Here is an 18,354-nt window from a genome sequence, read left to right on the forward strand (position 1 = left end):
TTGAATTTTTTACAGAGTTATATCGCCAGTCCTTCCCAAGCACCGAATCTTTGGATCGTTCTGTTTCAATGAAATCACGTGATAGTAATGATCCCCCTCCGCCCCTACCTCCATCACGCCATGAGCGAGAGTCGCATACTGGTATAGATATGCCTTTTTCTCCGCCTTCACTTGCCTCATTCACTGGCAATGCATCACCACCTCCATCATACCATAGTCAAGTTCACTATTCACCACGTCTGCCTCCTCATCCACTACCCCTTCCATCATCACTTTATGCCACTGGTCGCAGGCGACCTCCTGCACCAGATAGGGCTTTGCCATTTCCTCCCTATGAATTAAAAAAGTCAAACAGCTTGAAGTCATGTGGAATTGGTATGCCTTCAACCCCATCAGCACCTAGCCTTAGCCATCCAAGTACGGGTCAAGGCACAAGAATTCCAGATGACCTTGATGCATCTGACAGCATCACTGATGATGATGATACTATTTCATCTGGCCTTAGTGGTGAATAATTTCATCTGTTTATCTCACATTTATTTGAATGCATGCAGCCTGTGCTTCTATGTGTCAGCGCACCCATTGTAGTTTCCTTTCTCTTACCAAAATCATTTGTGTAGTTGTACCATGAATTTTTAGTTCCATAGTTTATATATATCAGTTACTCTTAGCACTTTATTTTTTTGAAACTAAAGATTATTAGTTACCATTTATATGGTAGATAAACATGCATGTGCTTAGTTTTTGTTCGTAACTTAAGTTCCCAAGCTTTTGGATCCCTGAAGTTTCATCCTCTTATATTCTTTCACTAGCTTGAATTTTCCCGAGCATGGAGATGTAAAAGTTTCTCATATTTTCTTGCATTCTTTGAAATGTTTTTTATTCTTTATTTGACAAATTTCAAGAGTATTCATTCTTTGTGTTCCTTTATATTTTGAATTTTCAGTATCAATTCCCTCTTGTTTTGAGGATGCATGCTATAATCATGGCACAAAAATTTGAGTATATTGAAAAAAAACATCGAATATTCTCATTATGTTTTTATACAAATCCATATTACCAAATATTTCAAGAAGCTAGTCATTCTCCAGTGAATTTGTTTTAAGATTTTTTTTTTTTTACAATGAATCAATTGCAACAAAGCATCCTGACTTTTAAAATAAGCAGGAAAATCTTAATGGTGATTTTAATGGTTTGTAATAGACTTTTCATATTTATTTTTATCAAATTTTATTTTTTTCTTGAATGTCAAACCCAGCTTATATGAATGAAGCAAGCACTTTCATAAATATTTTATTTTAGGAATTTAGTACTTCATTGTTTAGTATAATATTAGTAACTTATATTTAGCATATTATTCATTCTTGATTCAAATAATTTAGGCCACACATGTCATTTCTGTATATATTATATATATTTAAGTATCTACTTGAAAATAGAAACAGAATAAGTTGTGATAAGTTACAATGAGATAAAAATTATTTTCGTTGTCTGACAATGGGAAGAAGAAAAAAAACTTTTCAAGCTGTTATCTATAACACTTGGTATTTTTGTGACCTTTCATCCACTATGTGGTATATAAAAGAGTAGATAAACTTTGTCTGATAATACTCAGAAATCACTAATGAATAAGGTAAATGTGTGGAATATACTAAACTCGTAATGCAAATATGTGGAATATACAAAAAAGTGTCAAAATGCATTAGGAAGAAAGCTATGTAGCCAACTTCAGAGGAAAGATATGTAGCAACTTATCACATTCACCAAGGATCCAACTTGGGTTTAATATCAAATCTTAACTCTAGGTTGCTCAGCGAAAAAAAGTATGTCTGCTCACTTCAAACATTGTTGCCAGAACGAAGCTGAGAGCCTGCATGTAAGTCTAATGCAACATCCTGATTGATCGCTTGCGAAATAAAGCTACCCGATTGGCCCATTTGAATTTTCTTAAAATTCCCTCTCATAATGAACCTAAGGAAAGTTGAATTATGTCAAAATGAAGGTTGATTTGGCTGGTAGACCAATCGGGTAAATATTTTATCCCAAAATTAATAAACTCATTTTTACATTTTTCAGGAAAATTTTAAAATTAAAATTACTAGGAATTGTTTTAAAACAAAAAGTAATATTGTGAAGCATTTTTAGTACAGTAACTATGGGAATGATTATGAAAAAATTTTAAATCAATACTTTAATAATTTGAATAAAATAAAGATTGATTTTCTTGAAAATCATCCATTGTCTTTATTATGGCGAATTATTCTGATTTTTGAATAAGTGAACTTATTCTTTTATTACACTTTTTTAATAGGATCACTTGTTTGTGTAGTATTGGTAATTGTTGTATTGAACGACCATTGTTTGATGCTTAATAAAACTGCTATGTCTTACCAAAACATTTCAAAATACAGGGCTGTTAAACAAATTACAACTGCTTTGGCCTGGGACATATTGTGAGATGGAATGAAATAAAATTTGACAGCACATCTTATGAAGTGCCATCTTTTGGTACTTCATAAGATGTGCAAGGCCTTGATAAAGAAAAAATATGGATTTTCTCTGCATGGCTGTTCAAATGACATGATTTAGAGAATTTAAACATTTATCATGTCTCACACTTATGAGCAAGTTTTTTTAAATTTTCAAAACATTTCCTACTGCAGATTATCCACTGATCACTTAGGAACTGATGTTATTTTCCAGATTTAATAATGTTTAACAATGATGTCAGGAGCCATTTTGATCGTTATTCATCATTTTTTAGTTGCTTGGTAGGAGTTCCAGTGATAAGACACTTGTAGGAAGTGTTATATATAAACTGGAGCCAAAAAAACTGGTACAGGCATGCGTATGCAAATAAAGAGATGGAACCAATCAGAGTACGGCGCTGCGGTCGGCAACGCCTATATAACAAAACAAGTGTCTGGCATAGTTGTTAGATCGGTTACTGCTGCTACAATGGCAGGTTATTGAGATTTAAGTGAGTTTGAACGTGGTGTCATAGTCGGCGCACGAGAGATGGGACATAGTATCTCCGAGGTAGCGATGAAATTTGGATTTTCATGTACGACCATTTCACGAGTGTACCGTGAATATCGGGAATCCGGTAAAAAATTAAATCTACGACATTGCTGCGGCCGGAAAAAGATCATGCAAGAACGGGACCAACGACGACTGACAAGAATCATTAAACGTGACAGACGTGCAACCCTTCCGCAAATTGCTGCAGATTTCAATGCTGGGCCATCAACAAGTGTCAGCGTGCGAACCATTCAACGAAACATCATGGATATGGGCTTTCGGAGCCGAAGACCCACTCGTGTACCCTTGATGACTGCATGACACAAAGCTTTACGTCTTGCCTGGGCCCGACAACACCAACATTGAACCGTTGCGGACTGGAAACACGTTGCCTGGTCTGACGAGTCTCGGTTCCAATTGTTTCGAGCTGATGGACGTGTACGGGTATGGAGACAACCTCATTAACCCATGGACCCTACATGTCAACAGGGGACTGTTCAAGCTGGTGGAGGCTCTGTGATGGTATGGGGCGTGTGCAGTTGGCGTGATATGGGACCCCTGATACGTCTATGATACGACTCTGACAGGTGACAGGTACGTAAGCATCCTGTCTGATCACCTGCACTCATTCATGTCCATTGTGCATTCCTACGGACTTGGACAATTTCAGCAGGACAATGGGACACCCCACATGTCCAGAATTGCTACAAAGTGGCTCCAGGAACACTCTTCTGACTTTAGACACTTCCGCTGGCCACCAAAATCCCCAGACATGAACATTATTGAACATATCTGGGATGCCTTGCAACCTGCTGTTCAGAAGAGATCTCAACCCCCTCTTACTCCTACGGATTTATGGACAGCCCTACAGGATTCATGGTGGTAATTACCTCCAGCACTACTTCAGACATTAGTTGAGTCCATGCCACGTCGTGTTGCGGCACTTCTGCGTGCTCGCGGTGGCCCTGCACGATATTAGGCAGGTACACCAGTTTTTTTGGCTCTTCAGTGTATATATATTTTAATTGTGATGTGCATACCTATTTTATTTGTTTTAATAAGACCAACATTTTACAGACTGACTAGGTCACTGGTTGTAGTTTAATCTTCACTGTGATTCATATCCCTAGAGATTATTTGAACCATCCCTTTAGCTACAGAGGTGGTGCCATGTATGGTTTGTGGTTCTGTCAAAACTATATACTTAATATGGTAGAAAACTATCCAATTTTGACTTCTATAAATCATTTCATCCTCTTGTTTTATTGTTCTCTATTTAACTGAGTCATAAGTCATTTTAAAGACAAGTCATAAGTTTTATAAATGGGTGAATAGACCTCATGCACACGCACAGTTTTGCCATGTCAAACGGTTATACTCTGTGATAATTACACCTGTGCTATTGCTGCTATGATTATAAAAAGCATCATTAATTCTCCCATTATATTATAGGCATTACTGCTTCATATAAACATTACACCTTTAAGGAGGCTTTTAAATTTTCACCTCTCGACATTTACAGCCATGGAGAGGTGAAAATTATTTTAATAACTGTAGCTGAAGTTGGCAGATAAGTTTGCATGAGTAGCTTATTCATTTTGAGAAATATATAACAAAAGGTTGGAAGCATCTGTTGTCCAAATTTAAACTTATTTTGAACTTTAAATTTAGCCCAAAGCTGTCTAAAAATAGGATGCTTATTTTGTAACAGCTCTGTACATGCAAAAAATATATATGAGTGACTATATATAGAATTTGATTTGTGTCGTTTGTGCATTCATTTCCTGTGTGTTTATTTTTTGACTTATGGAATTTGTGTGTTGAGTTGAATTGAGATAGTTTCTTAAATCATATGTTTTATGGGAATGTATTAGTACATCCTAATATTGTTGGCCCTTGTGCTGATAGGATATGGTGCTTATCCTCCACCTCCAGAACCAGCACCGCCAGATCTACCTCCTTCACGCATGAAGAAGGGATCTTTAACAAGTGGCCACCATGCGTCTCGCACAAGTTTGGATGAGGGTACTTCAAACTATATTTTATCCCTTAGCTTTTTTTATGCTCATTTTATAACTATCTTTTTTTATTTGGTTGGTTGCATGAATATTGAGCAAAAAAAAGTAAAATAAGGCTTTCTTTTTTAGATGTCACAAAAGAAAGTGACAGTATTTTTTATGGCAGTCATAACATTTTAGTTCTTTCATGAACTTTCCTATTCATAAAAACTCAATTTCTATATGAACAGTGTTCTTTGATTTTGTTCTTCAGGATGAAATGTTTGTTAGGGACAAAAAAATTAATGTTTTTGTTTCTTTTCTACATAACATTTGATTGCTTTCATTAAATGACTTGACTTTTTTTTAATTCATATTTTTAGTTTGTTCTTTCAAAATTAGATTTAAATTTTTAAATCGCTAATTTTGATTTTGTCAGTATAAACTAATCAGTCTGGAACACACCAGCAGTTGATTTTAATTTATTTTCAAAATACTAACTGATTAACTTGAGTAAATGTGCCTGGTAATGAAATGATCTTTGGTTTTTTTACAGCATAAAATCGTAAATTCTTATCTTTCTGGTTATGATATCCATAGCTAAAAAAATTTCATTTATTGAGTGTTTTTCAATCTATCAGCTCCGTTGTCTGGAAGTGTTGAAAAGCCGACACGTGTGGTTTTTGCAATTGGTCTTTGTTTGCATTTCTACTTTACTTTCAAACATTTGGTTTTGAAAACATTTATTTCTATTGAAAATGAAATTCATTTTAAATGGGTTTTTTTTAAAATTTTTTCCCATTTAATATGTATATGTTTTTATATTACTTTAATAAAAACTTCATAGAGTTATTCTATATAAAAACTTCCACATGAAAACAATAGTTGCTGTGCTTATGAAAAATCATAATTTTTTCTTTTTCCATCAAAATGGTTAAATAAAGTATAGTAACATTTTGAAGCTGAAACTTGGTAGGACTTTTGGCTTTCGAAGGTTTTTTACCAACTGGCTGTTGCGAAGATGAGTTTTTGGGAAAAAAAATTCAACTGCCTTTGCATTGAATCGAACCCATGTCCTTTCACTTTCCAGGTTGGCAACTTAGCAAAGGGTAACGCCATCCTTTCACAAGTCGCCTTCTGGTGGCAGCATCAGCAGTTGTGAGCTTGGCCTGAATTGTGTCAGACCGTGCGTGTACGGTCCCGTTAAGTGCACACGATCTCCAAGGAAAGATTGAGATATTCATTGTCTTTGTAGTCTAGTGTGTTCACCCGGAAAGTGAAAGGCAGTGGGTTTGATTCCCTGCAAAGGCAGTTGAATTTTCTCTTTTTTCAAAAACTCATCTTCACAACAGTCAGTTAAAAAACCTTCATATGATAGCGAGAGTGATGTCATCTTTCACTTTTGGCTTTGCTGTCAGTTATATTAAATATCTCCTGCAAAAATTGCATAGTTGAACACACATTTTAGCACATCTTCTGGAAGGTAGTGTATGTGTTTGCATCTGTTAGTCTAAGTGTATGCATCCTTAACTTTGCGATATGCATATCTTACTGAGAATCTTTGAGAAGTTTCAGTAAGTTATTCCTTTTGTTTCTTTTTTCTTAACCATTAAATAATGCTCAAATATATCTTATTTTCCTACCAATAGAACCATATGTTGAATACTTTGTGATGGTGTAGGGTAGAAATTAGAAAGCCTGGAATAGAGGAATAACAAGGAAAATTGTTGATCCTAGAAGCATGCTTTTAATTGTAAAAAGTATTGAAATTACATGTAGATCAGATATATCATTCATATTGCAAAGGGGCTGTATATAGTTATTTAAATAAGTAAATTTTATTTTGTCACCCTCTCTTAAAACCAAATTAGAAAGTTGGCCTCTCTCTATCCCCCGAGGCCCCCTCAAAAAACACATTTTTGCAGTGCAATATTTGCTTAGATATTTGAATTTGATCATCACTGAAAATGATGGAAAGAATCAAATAAACTAATGAACAAGCTTATTCTATGCTTCATATTGATATCTTTTTATTTTTAAACTGGGCCAGGGTATCGTTGGGATTATTAGCAAGTTTACTGATAATGTGAGGCTAATAGGGGTAGTTAGGAACCCAAGCAATAGGCAGAAGCTCCAGACGAGCATGAATATGATCGCAGCATGAATTAATTATTGGGGCATGACTTTAAGCATTGACAAGTGCATGGTCACCCATTTTTGTTCAAGCAATCCCTGCTTCACTTTACAATTTAAATGGTATAGTTATTCTCGATGCAACTAAGACCACTGATTTGGGCATTCTCATTGGTGAGCGACTCTGGTTTTCTTCACATTGTTCCACAGTTGTAAAAAAAGGTGAATAGAATGCTGTTTCATTCTGGAAAAGGTCTCTTCCTGTTCTCCTAAATTGATCTTTCTAGTTTTCAACGGCTTAGTTCATCCTGAAATGGAGTATGCCGTGAGGTTTTGTCTGGAAAGTATTCCTACAGAGGTTCAAGGGTCTGCAGAGAACAGCTATGCATGCTCTTGTTCGTGCACAAGGCTTGAGCTATGAAGAAAGACTTGATTTCTTGAATTTTTTTGTATTGGAAGAATGCAGGTGTTGTGGGGGATGTGATTGAAGTGTTCAAAATTTTCAACAGGATAGGATGGACCATGAGTTATCAATACACTCTCAATCAACTGCTTCGACAAGGGACATCTGTATCGTTTTGTAATGAACAACTCCAGGTTGTGGTGTCATAGGGAGTTTTTCTTTAATAGAGTTGTGGATAAATGGAATAGTTTACCTCTGGGGGTCATGAATTCTAAAACAATTGACCATTTAAAAAGAAATATGATAAATATATTAGGATAAATCAAGAAGCTATTCATACTGAATCATAATTTTTATGGGTAGTGTATTATATTGTGTTTTTGTACGCTGTTTTTTCCCTCATTTTCATTGATTTTTCAAATTCAAGTATCTAATCAAATATTGCGTTTGAAAACATGGAATTTTTTTTTGAACTCAGGAGGGACGGCGAAAAATTTCTATTTTGGTTTTTCTTAGGATGGCGACAAAATAAAAAGTTAATTTTTATTTTACTAGCTATATAGAACTCCTTGCAATATGAATGACTTATGAGGTCTACACATTGTTTGGATACTTTTTCCACGATTTATCCAGAATAAAGAGACTTTCCTATGCACCCTGTATAACTAAAAAATAGCGAGGCAAAAAGAAAAACTCAGAATTTGACTGCTTTTAATGATTGGATTTTTATCTGATGTTCATTATTTTGAATATGATGAAAAGGTTGGTGATGTTTGCACATATTTTTGGAGAATAAAAAGAACATTCATTGCATTGTGTAAAATAAAATTAAAAAATAAAAACGATAAAACCATTTTATGATAAGTGCAATAAAAAAATTGAATCAGTGAAACAAAGTTTGGAAGAAACAAAATCAAAATTTCGTTGAGAATAAAAATAGTTTTTTTTTTTCGCCATTTGGGTGAGTGTTTAAAACAGACTGTCTAAAGCTGAGTGATTTTTAACCTTTTTGTCTTGTAACATATAGTCATGGGAACCCTCTGGCATGAGTGAAAATAATGTGTATACTACATGGAGAAATATATTAAATGTCCATAGTTTGATTAATTTTTATATTAGAAATTTACTAATATATTTTAGATATTGATTTCTTGTGATCTATAAGATTTAATTGTTGTATGATTATACAGGGCGGGTTCCATATTGTTTTTTTACAGATTTTATGAAAAAGTTTCGCTAGAGAGGATATCTTTTATCTAACTCTCTGTCCTAGATCATTTGAGATGTTTGAAGATATTTAATTGTGATAATCATAAAGTTTCAAGTATTCTTTCATAAACATATATGTTAGTGAAAATTTTAAATTCATATTTACAGACACATTTCTGGAAATAAGGAGGAAAATGAACTTTATTGAACTTGATTGTTTATACAAAGGTCTCAACACACACAAAATGCCTAATGAGGTGGCTGAAAAAAAGATGTCCATAAAAAATACAGATGTCAAATACAATAAACTCTTGTTAATCTGGCACATATCAGACCAAGGTGCGCTGGATTACTGAAAGTTAATTGAAAAAAAGCCCATTTAAATAATATAAACTTCTGCATACAGACATGTATTCTTTTATGCTTGAACAAAACCCAAATATAAACAATAGATTACTGGAAGGAGGCCGGCGGTAGTCGACTGTTATCTTAAATAATGGCAAACCCAAAATAATAGCAATTATCATGAAAAAACTAATTATTATGACAAAATATTATAAACTGTCCCATAACTAAATTATGGTTGTCGCATTTAAGTATGGATAGCTTCTTGATTTATCCCAACATGAATATCATATTTCTTTTTAAACATGCCATGTGGCTAAAAATGGAAAAAAAGAACAGGTTTTATTTATGTTTTTAAATTTAAATCACATAACTGTTTTTATTGCCCATTGAACGTTTTGATAAACCAAAAACAAAGTGCAAAGAACACTGCCATATAGTAACTTTGCGTTTTCTTAACTGTCAAGAGAAAATATTTCTAAAATTTGAATCAAATAAACCATATTTATATGTGCAATTTTCTTTTCTGAACAGTTTGTTTCAGAGGAACATATGACCACTTGAATTTTGGTTGGATCTCAAGATTTTATAGGGTAGTGCTTGAGAAATGAAAAAAAAGGCCAACCTAATTTCTTAGGAGCTAAGAATATATATTTTTTCCAAGTGTGTTTCCAGGAGAAAGGGTCAAAATAAATTTTTGTTAGTTTTTATAGCCCTTTTGTTGGACTTTTCCCGTGTTGGTGAAAACACACAAATTCAGAAAATTTTTTATTGTCTGCAAAGTCATATTTATTCATCATAAATGGGAAATTTTATTTGCCTATGATGCTTTAGTTGCCATGGCAACCATTTCAAACCCTGTTATAGGCTTATAAACATGGAAATAATTTACAGGGCTCCCCTACTTTTTGGTAAAATGTCCTTCTTATCTGTCCTACCTAGTTTTTGTCCTACTTTTCCTATCAACCAAATTTGTGTTATTGATTTTAATTGAGGAGGGAATCATCCATATATTGCCAAGTGATACAAATCAGTAGATTGCAATTAATAATTCTGCCAAAGCAGAAGTTGTATTGTTTTTTCAGGCTATTTGGGGGGTGGGGAGTGTATGTGAGGCTTTTTGGTTTATTCTTTTGCTTAGTTTGAGAGTTCAAAAACTCATTTTGTGTCAATGTTTTGAGAAGTCTAAGAAATTTATCTCAATAGAAAAAATAATTTTGTATTTATATGCTATTTCATGGTCTTGGACTATTAATTTTACCGTAACAACATTTATCAGTCAAAATTATTCTGCACATTTTGTGTAAAGATGGAGCAACAGTTTGCACAACAAAGCAATTTGATATAATACATAGGCCTATTCTAGGTTTGATGATTCTGATGCTACCCAATAGCGTTTGATTCTCTTCTGTATTTTTAGAGCATGCAGAGGCATAAACAATATCTATCAATGCTCAGCAAAAAGCTAGAAATGAAAGTGCTTCATTTTTGGAAAGTGATTACACTCGCATATTGGAAAGTAAAATGTAAACAAATCCCTTTAAAAAAAGGATAGACAGTGCAGTAAAACTATCTGGTTCACCTTGACTTATTTACATTGGACCTTTTAATTTACGTTTTTTACTGTGCTTTTGAAAGTGGTCTCAAAAGAGCGTGATTCTTAAAAAACTTATATATTTTCATTATTTGATATGCATCATCATCATTGATGAGAGTTGACAGACTGGACTGTGGAGGACTCCAAAAAACAATGTAATATATTGTGATGAAAGACAGAAAAAAATTTTCTGTGGTTGTGCTAGTACACTGTTTTGGCCAAAAATTGTTTTTGTTACCAAGTCATTTCTGTTGGCTCAAGTCAATCTTATAGGGCACTGAAATAGTGCTATGCATTTTTTTTTAATTAAAAAAAAATATATATATTGAGGGATTCTTTTTTTAATTATGCTATGATTGTTGTCTAAATTGGTAACCCCTGTTCTACTCTTTTTTTTTTTACTTTTTCCTACTACTTTTACATTTTTTGAGTGGGAGCCCTGAATTTAGTAAGTTTCCAGATTTTCCCAAAATGTAAATTTTGTCTCACAAGTGAAAAAAGTTTACCCCCAAGATAATAAAAATTATATATTTTTGCTAACATTCATGCACAGTGCTATGAAATTGCCTTATTAATCAAGGGGATTGAAAGGTTTACTTTTGAGTGCCTTTATATATTTTTTACCAATGATATACATTAATCCTTAACTAACATTGTTGCTAAACTCGTAACAAAACTAGTGATTCTAATGAAAACTAAATTTAGAAATGAATCAAAATTTCTATTTGAATAAAATTAAAGGACTAGCTAATCATAATTTTTTGACATATATGATTTCAGTGAAAATAGTCTTTTGAATATGGTGTAAGTTGCCATTTGTATTTTAACATGTTTAAATAAGCATATAAATTACTATACTTCAGTATGCAATTCTGCTTTGAAAACTTCAATGTATTTGTCATGAAAAAAAATTATAGATCTTTACTATATATTTACTATGCAGAATGCCTTATTTTACTTTAATTTGTTTTAGCAATATAATTTACTCAAGTACACACACAAAAAAGTTGTCTCATCTGTGTAAATGAATTGTTAAAAAATTTAAATATTGATCTTTGCAACGTAAGTGCTATTGGGTCATTTGTTACACCAGATAAAATTTTTACATATATCTTGTTCATCCATGAATTAGAGGTTGATAATGAAAAAATTAAAAGGAATCCTGAATTTTCATGATTTCTGCAAATTAACAATATTTGTTTTTGGTTTTTCCAAGTATACTTTGTTTCCAAGTGATTGGTAGAAATTCTTGCCAAAATATCTGGAATTACACGTCATTAAAATTATTAATTACATGATTTTGTTCAACTTTTAATATTCTCATACATTACTGGTGGGATCCTTGTAGTACATCACAGATCCAAATTTTTTGTTTTCAAATGGTAGATCAATCATAATTGGGGCATGTATAATATAGCCATAAAATTTTTTTTTTTTTACTCTAAGAAGATTGAATTTTATGTCTTTTCATACAACTCACATTTTTCAGTCATTCATATATTTTTTTCTTATAGCAAATAGTTTAACAATCTCGTCAATTCATACTTCATTAGTATCACTCAAATGCACATGAATATGAAGTAGCTGAAAGTCTAGCTGGACGTGTTCGTAATACCAATCATCTATGCTTCTTAAGAAGTTACATGAAAGAGCCACTATACTTACAACAAAACATGTTATACACATTTTCAACACATAGGACAGTTATGACTACTTTTGTTTTTAGTACTTAGACATTGGTGAAATTTGATGCATCAGTAAAAGTCTGTTATAACTAGGGTAACCATATGACCTGTATTTTATGAGGCATTCTTCTGTTTCACATTTTTTTTTCCATCCCAACTTTTTATTTTGTAAAATCATCCCATTTTTTTAAACAGAGATTACTTGAATTTTTAATTTTTAATGAAATCATAGATGAAGATAATTTTATGACTATACAGGTTTGTCCGAATCTCCTCCGACAAACTTCTAAGGGTGATTGTATCGTAATCATCAAAACAAATAACTTTTGCAGTGGAACCTTGGGTCTCTCTCTCAAAATTTTCAATTGGAATCATTTATTCCGTCAGAAAACTAAGTATGTGCAAAAACAGTTGCAGGTTCAGGATATCAGAGAAAATTAAACATACCAATGTAACAAGCTATGCAAGCACTGAGAATAGCTGAAAGTGGCTCCCGAGGGTACTGTTGCACAACTGACACTGCAAATAAAGCCCTGTTGACGTGCAATAAAACACCCCGGGAAAATCCCGGTGACAGGGATTTTTGCTAAAAACCATTCACATGATGCTTAGTTTATGCCGGTAATCCCACTCTTCTTTCTGGAAGTCGTCACTGGTTACGTGGGTTGAACGGAAGTGGTTGATTCAAGATGGCTGACGAAGGAGCTTACAGTAGTTTTTGCAGCGCAAAGGATTATGGGAGAGAAGGTTGGTGTCAACCACCAATCCACCCCAAGAAAGATAGACTTTTTTTGATTTTTGATCAGCTTCTCTCCCACCTTTTTCTCCCTATGAGAGAAAAAAAGTTGTCATGCCGGTAATTATCACCAAAGCGACCCCCCCCCCCCCCCAATCTTGCACATGTGAACAGGGCTTAAATGAATGGTGCACCTGCTCGCAAAAGTCTGGTGGTGTTAATCTTGTCAGTAGCAACAAGAACCTTGGAAACAAGTTCTTCCTCTGAATCTACTGGTGTGCCATAGACTAATGATTTCAGGTGGCCCCAGAAGAAGTGGTACAGTGAATTCATGTCTGGGGAACATGCAGGCCATGCCATAAGTCCACTATGGCCAATCAACTGCCCTGGATATGTTGCTGTTTGATTGATGGTCCTCTCCTTGCCAGCTTTGTTTTTGACTAAAAAATATTTTTTCTATATATATATATACCCGATGTTCCATCGCAAAAGTTATTTGTCTTATGACCAAAAGCTATTTGTGTATGATCACCCCTAGAAGTTTGTCAGTGGAGCTCCAGACCACCATGCATATTATGATTTTTATGATCTTCAATATGAATATAGCATCCTGACTTGCACTATTCTGATATACGCGAACGTTAAGTTGTGTAATTTGCTATGAAAAACTCACACATTCCTCAAATTCAAGTACAATCACAAGATCATGATAGTAGTAATTATCAGTGTTAATCAAGTTTGAGGAGTTTAGGTGATTGAAATACCATATGTAATAAAACCACTCTGATTTTAGTGAAGTTACTGTTGTGATCCGATATGCAAATCCTATGCCAACATCATTGATCTGCCGTGCTGATGTCATTGAGGCATCCTAATTTGTAGCATGTACATAGGGAAGATCTTCCTCTGCTGTCACACCTATTTCAGTTCTGTCTTTGTTCCATTCAAATACCATGGTGCTGATTGCTCGTAAAGCAATGTCTGTTTAACCTTAACTGTTCTTAATGTTCCGCATCATGTTAATAAATTAATGTTTTAACCATTGCATTTCTGCTTCTCTACAGTTACAATATAAGCTGTGAAAGCAATGTACCTGGTTTGAACCTCTCAATCAATGTTCACCCATTGGTGAGTTGTTGAACCAGGATGTTATCAAACGTGTATCACAAATGATAATTATTTGTACCAATTTTTTAAGGTGTATAGACTTAACATAATTTTTTTAAGGACTGAATTGCAATCACAAGGCAAGTTAGACAATGAAGACAGTATTATAAAAATTAAATTTTCTTTTCATTTAATACATTTTGCATGAATAATTGTACTTTTGATAGTAATTTTTTAACAAAAGACTAGTTTTTGTGAAAATTTTGGTCCCAATTGACTGATATTTAAATGTAAATTTCTGCTCCAATTTATGCTAATTTGACTTATTGTACTTTCCTGCACATAATCTGTAGGTGTCACTTTTGCTACATTCAGAAGAAATATTGTATAGTCTACAATAGTGCATAATCTGCATATTTAAATTTTACTTATCAGTAATGAAATCTTGAGAAATTTCAGAGGAGGTTTGTCGTATTTTTGTAGCAAAATTGTCTATATTTCTACTCGTATCCATACGCCATCTTTAAATCTCTAAGGGGTTATTTTTTTGCAAATTGATTTTGAAAATATTTTTGTTCCAACATCTCAAAGAAAGGGTGCAGATAAGACACAGCCATACGTAATCTGCAGTAAAAATTCTGAGATGTTTTTTCAATGTATAATATGGCACATGGTTATCGTCGACCTATCATGTTACTTTATGATATTGCTGTATTTATCTCGCTTTTTGTAGCGATAATTTTTTTATGAGATATACTTAAAATTAAATAAAAATTGTCTTCTATTTACCACTATTGGTTTTTTTTCCTTCATTTTTATATTGACAGTTTTTTCTGACAATTGGTCATGTGTATTTTCCCCTATTGGGTATTCCTATTTATTTTCCTTTTAAATATTGTCATCCTTGTAACAAAAGAGTTCCTTTGTGGGAAAAATTGTCATATCAATGGACTATAAATGTTACAAGTGTAATCATATGCTATCGGTTGTTTTGATATTTCAAGCAGTAAATTGCAGAAAATCTCTGCTTTATATTCAGTATAAAATGTCCTTTTGGATCATTTTGGTCAAATATCAGCGATTGTACAAGATAAAAATCTTGAAGTGTTTCTTTGCTTGAAGTGGCTGATTCTCCAAAACATTTTTTAATAGAAATACTTTTCCTATTTTTGCTATGATTTAGCCAACTGTTTTGAACAGTTTAAATTCCTAATTTTCATTCTTCCCTCTTAATTCTATGATTTCATGTGCATGTTAACATTGCAATAATTGGGAGGTTTTGAATGTTTACCACAAAAACATGATTTGGTTCATGTGATAGTTCAAGGCCATAGCGAGGGAGGACTTAGGGGTCTGGTCCTCCCCTATTGGCAAAAGTCAGGAAAATATACATGTACTTGATAAAAGTTCTGTAATGCGAGAAAAAAGGGTAACTCAAAAATAAAATAAAAAAATTAAATTTTGAACAGTAGGGAATTTGAATTACATTTCTTTCTTCCAGAGTTTTGATCAGTGAGTCAGGGAAGTTTTTGATTTTTGGTCAAGGAAATGATCAAACAGATTTTGTTGGAAAACCCGAAGTGATTCCCAGCAGTAAAGAATGACTGGGTCTTTCATTGACAAAAGTTGCAATTGTATAAAGTTGAAACGTAATAGCTAATGCTTCTTCGTCTGTAAATTGGGAAAGCTTATTGCTGTGCAACCTGTTAAAATTGAATGTCAAGAGACCAAAATAATTTTCTGTTTGAGACAGGTTTCCGTTTTATAGAAGTAGTCATTAAGCCACTATTCATTGATGGGATTATTTTTTGATTCTGTTCAAGACAGATTTCAGTCTTTTAGAATGTACACTTTATCCTTAGGATACAGGGGAAGGGCTAAGGGGTGAAGTTGCCCCCATTCAGTGAAAAAATTGTATTATTCGCATGGGTGGAGGTTGATATTTGCCCTCCCCCTTTTTACCCTCTGTGGATCCCATCATATGAAGAGTCTATATCTTCTTATGGTCTTGCTGTTAATAGTTTTGTTAGTGCAGTCATAAGGGCATTGTGCTGGTTTCTTGCATTGCTGGGATCCAGGTTCAAACCCGGTTTGCAGTATACAGTGGCAGTCAGTACAAGTTGGTTTTTTGCAGTTTTCCAATTTTAAGGTGCAAATCTGAATCGGTGTCCCATTTGAAACTCTCCACAGAAAGTAGGCAGACCTTTAACATGATACTTCAGGCTAATTTAACACAAAAATTCCAGCACCTGCCATTTTCCTCTTTAATATGTAGAAGACAGGTGGCAGCACTTCTCTAGATTGTGAAAAACTCTCAACACTTACAACATTAATACAATAAGGCCATTCATACTTTCAGAACTCGCATTCTAGCATGTACCAATTCATTAGAAATATCGCAGAGGAATGTTCACGAGGTGCATGTATGGTTAAGTAGAGTGCCGGTAAGAGAGACAGGTTTCACCATAATTGAAAGAGAGGGTTAAAAATTTTACTTTTTTCTCCCCATCCTCTGTGAAGTTACTTTAAAGAATGTTCAAGGCAATCTTGTGTTATAGCAGTGGTGGTCCAGCCTTGGTGTATCTCCTGAAGAGAGAAAAAGAAAACCTGTCTTGAGAATTCCTGTTGATATTAAAGTGAATATTTCCTAATGTAACAGTTTGCTATAAATGCATAGTTTTTGTATCTTCAACAATTGCTTGTATCATTGCACATCACACATAATAGCGAGTTTCTTTTGTTATAAGCCATTGCTCGTTGTATCAGACTTTTACTGTAGTTTATTTTGTACCACATTTTCATTTCTTCATTCAAAAACTAACACCACACTACTTTATGCAACTTTGTCATGTGCATCACTAACTATTCTATTTCCCCTTTCCGAAACACTGATGTTCCAAAACTTTTTTGGGTGTGTATATGCATGGTTTTACTTTTATAGTTTATGTATATAAAGTTTCACCTTCTTTATGCTTTTGAGATTGCTTTTCTATCTTATGAACTATGAGTTTCACCTGTCTTTATCTTTTCCTTCTATCCCTTCTTTCTCTTCACATGCAGCGGAAGAAGGGGGATCCCAAGAATCTCTGAATAGAGAACAAGGTGATTATCTTGAAAATGTTTCTCTTCCTTCCTGTTTCACTTTATGGAATTATTTTCCCTCTTAGTCTGCTTTATTCTTGTGACAATTTGCTTAGTTCCCATTTTGTTCCTGTTACTTGCAGTTAATCAGCAGCATAAAGATCAAATAAAAAAAAAAATTTCTCTTAAATGAAGTAATTTTAATTTCATTTATATATTTTTTAAATAAAGTGATGCAAAAGCTCATTAAGTTTGAAAATACAACTATTCCATCAAAATTGCATGCAAATATACATTATGCTTTCATATAGTGCATTTAAAATTTGTAAATTCAAAAATTTAGAACCCATGCAGTATGTTATTATAATACTCAACCAGTTTCGAATTTGGAATTAAAAATGATTAACTTTGTTACAATTGAAAAAAATAGTTCATTGCCTTATTGGTCTTTGAATGTGTAAGATAACTGCAATACATCAATTCATTATGATGAATAATAATGTGCAGTTATAGTATGAAAAGCATCTGTATAATATATTCTTTGAAAATTTCCAAATATTTCTTACCAATTTCTATTCCGTTATCTGTGATGATTTATTTTGAATTGCCACACACACACACACACACAAATACCAAGTGACACAAGAAAAGATTTATGTAAAGAAAACACAAAATCTCATGAAACTGAGGCAGAAATTGAATAATAGAAACCTCCATATAACCTTCAAATGTTTGGATATGGGGTAATTAATAAGTACGGCAGATTTTAGGTTACACACTCATTCTTGTCATCTGTTCTGTGGTTGATCTAACTAGTCTGAAAATCGTGTTATTTTTGGGGGTGTCTACACGTAACAATTTTTCTACCATTTCCGCTATCTCCGTTCCTTAGTCCTCATGTGAGGCGTGTATCTATGAGAAAGTTAAGAAATCAAAATTTTTTTAAATAAAAATCCTGTAAATAGGTCATGAAATATGATGTAGATAATTTTGTGTCTGATATGGAATGATTGTTTAAATAAGTCATAAGAAGTTGTGTA

At 33.4% G+C, this 18,354-nt stretch overlaps 1 protein-coding gene across 14 annotated transcripts in view; it reads left to right on the plus strand.

The window, feature by feature from the left end:
• RhoGAPp190 (Rho GTPase-activating protein 190) overlaps positions 1 to 18,354 on the plus strand; it is a 231,649-nt gene that overhangs the window by 98,737 nt on the left and 114,558 nt on the right. For 7 of the 14 annotated variants that reach the window (XM_089232978.1, XM_089232986.1, XM_089232988.1 and 4 more), the window contains exons 16-18: positions 16 to 507; positions 4,930 to 5,046; positions 17,294 to 17,335. The exons of 3 other annotated variants lie outside the window; for them this stretch is intronic. In XM_089232978.1, the coding sequence (XP_089089104.1) occupies positions 16 to 507; positions 4,930 to 5,046; positions 17,294 to 17,335 (651 nt within the window). The remainder of the gene's footprint in view (positions 1 to 15; positions 508 to 4,929; positions 5,047 to 17,293; positions 17,336 to 18,354) is intronic. 4 more of the 14 variants (XM_089232982.1, XM_089232983.1, XM_089232989.1 and 1 more) reach the window with 4 other exon arrangements.

This window comes from Pholcus phalangioides, unplaced genomic scaffold (genome assembly GCF_987345545.1).
Source record: "Pholcus phalangioides strain wild (caught in Gottingen) unplaced genomic scaffold, Ppha-v1.0 ptg000007l_1, whole genome shotgun sequence".
Taxonomy (NCBI): Eukaryota; Metazoa; Arthropoda; class Arachnida; order Araneae; family Pholcidae; genus Pholcus; species Pholcus phalangioides.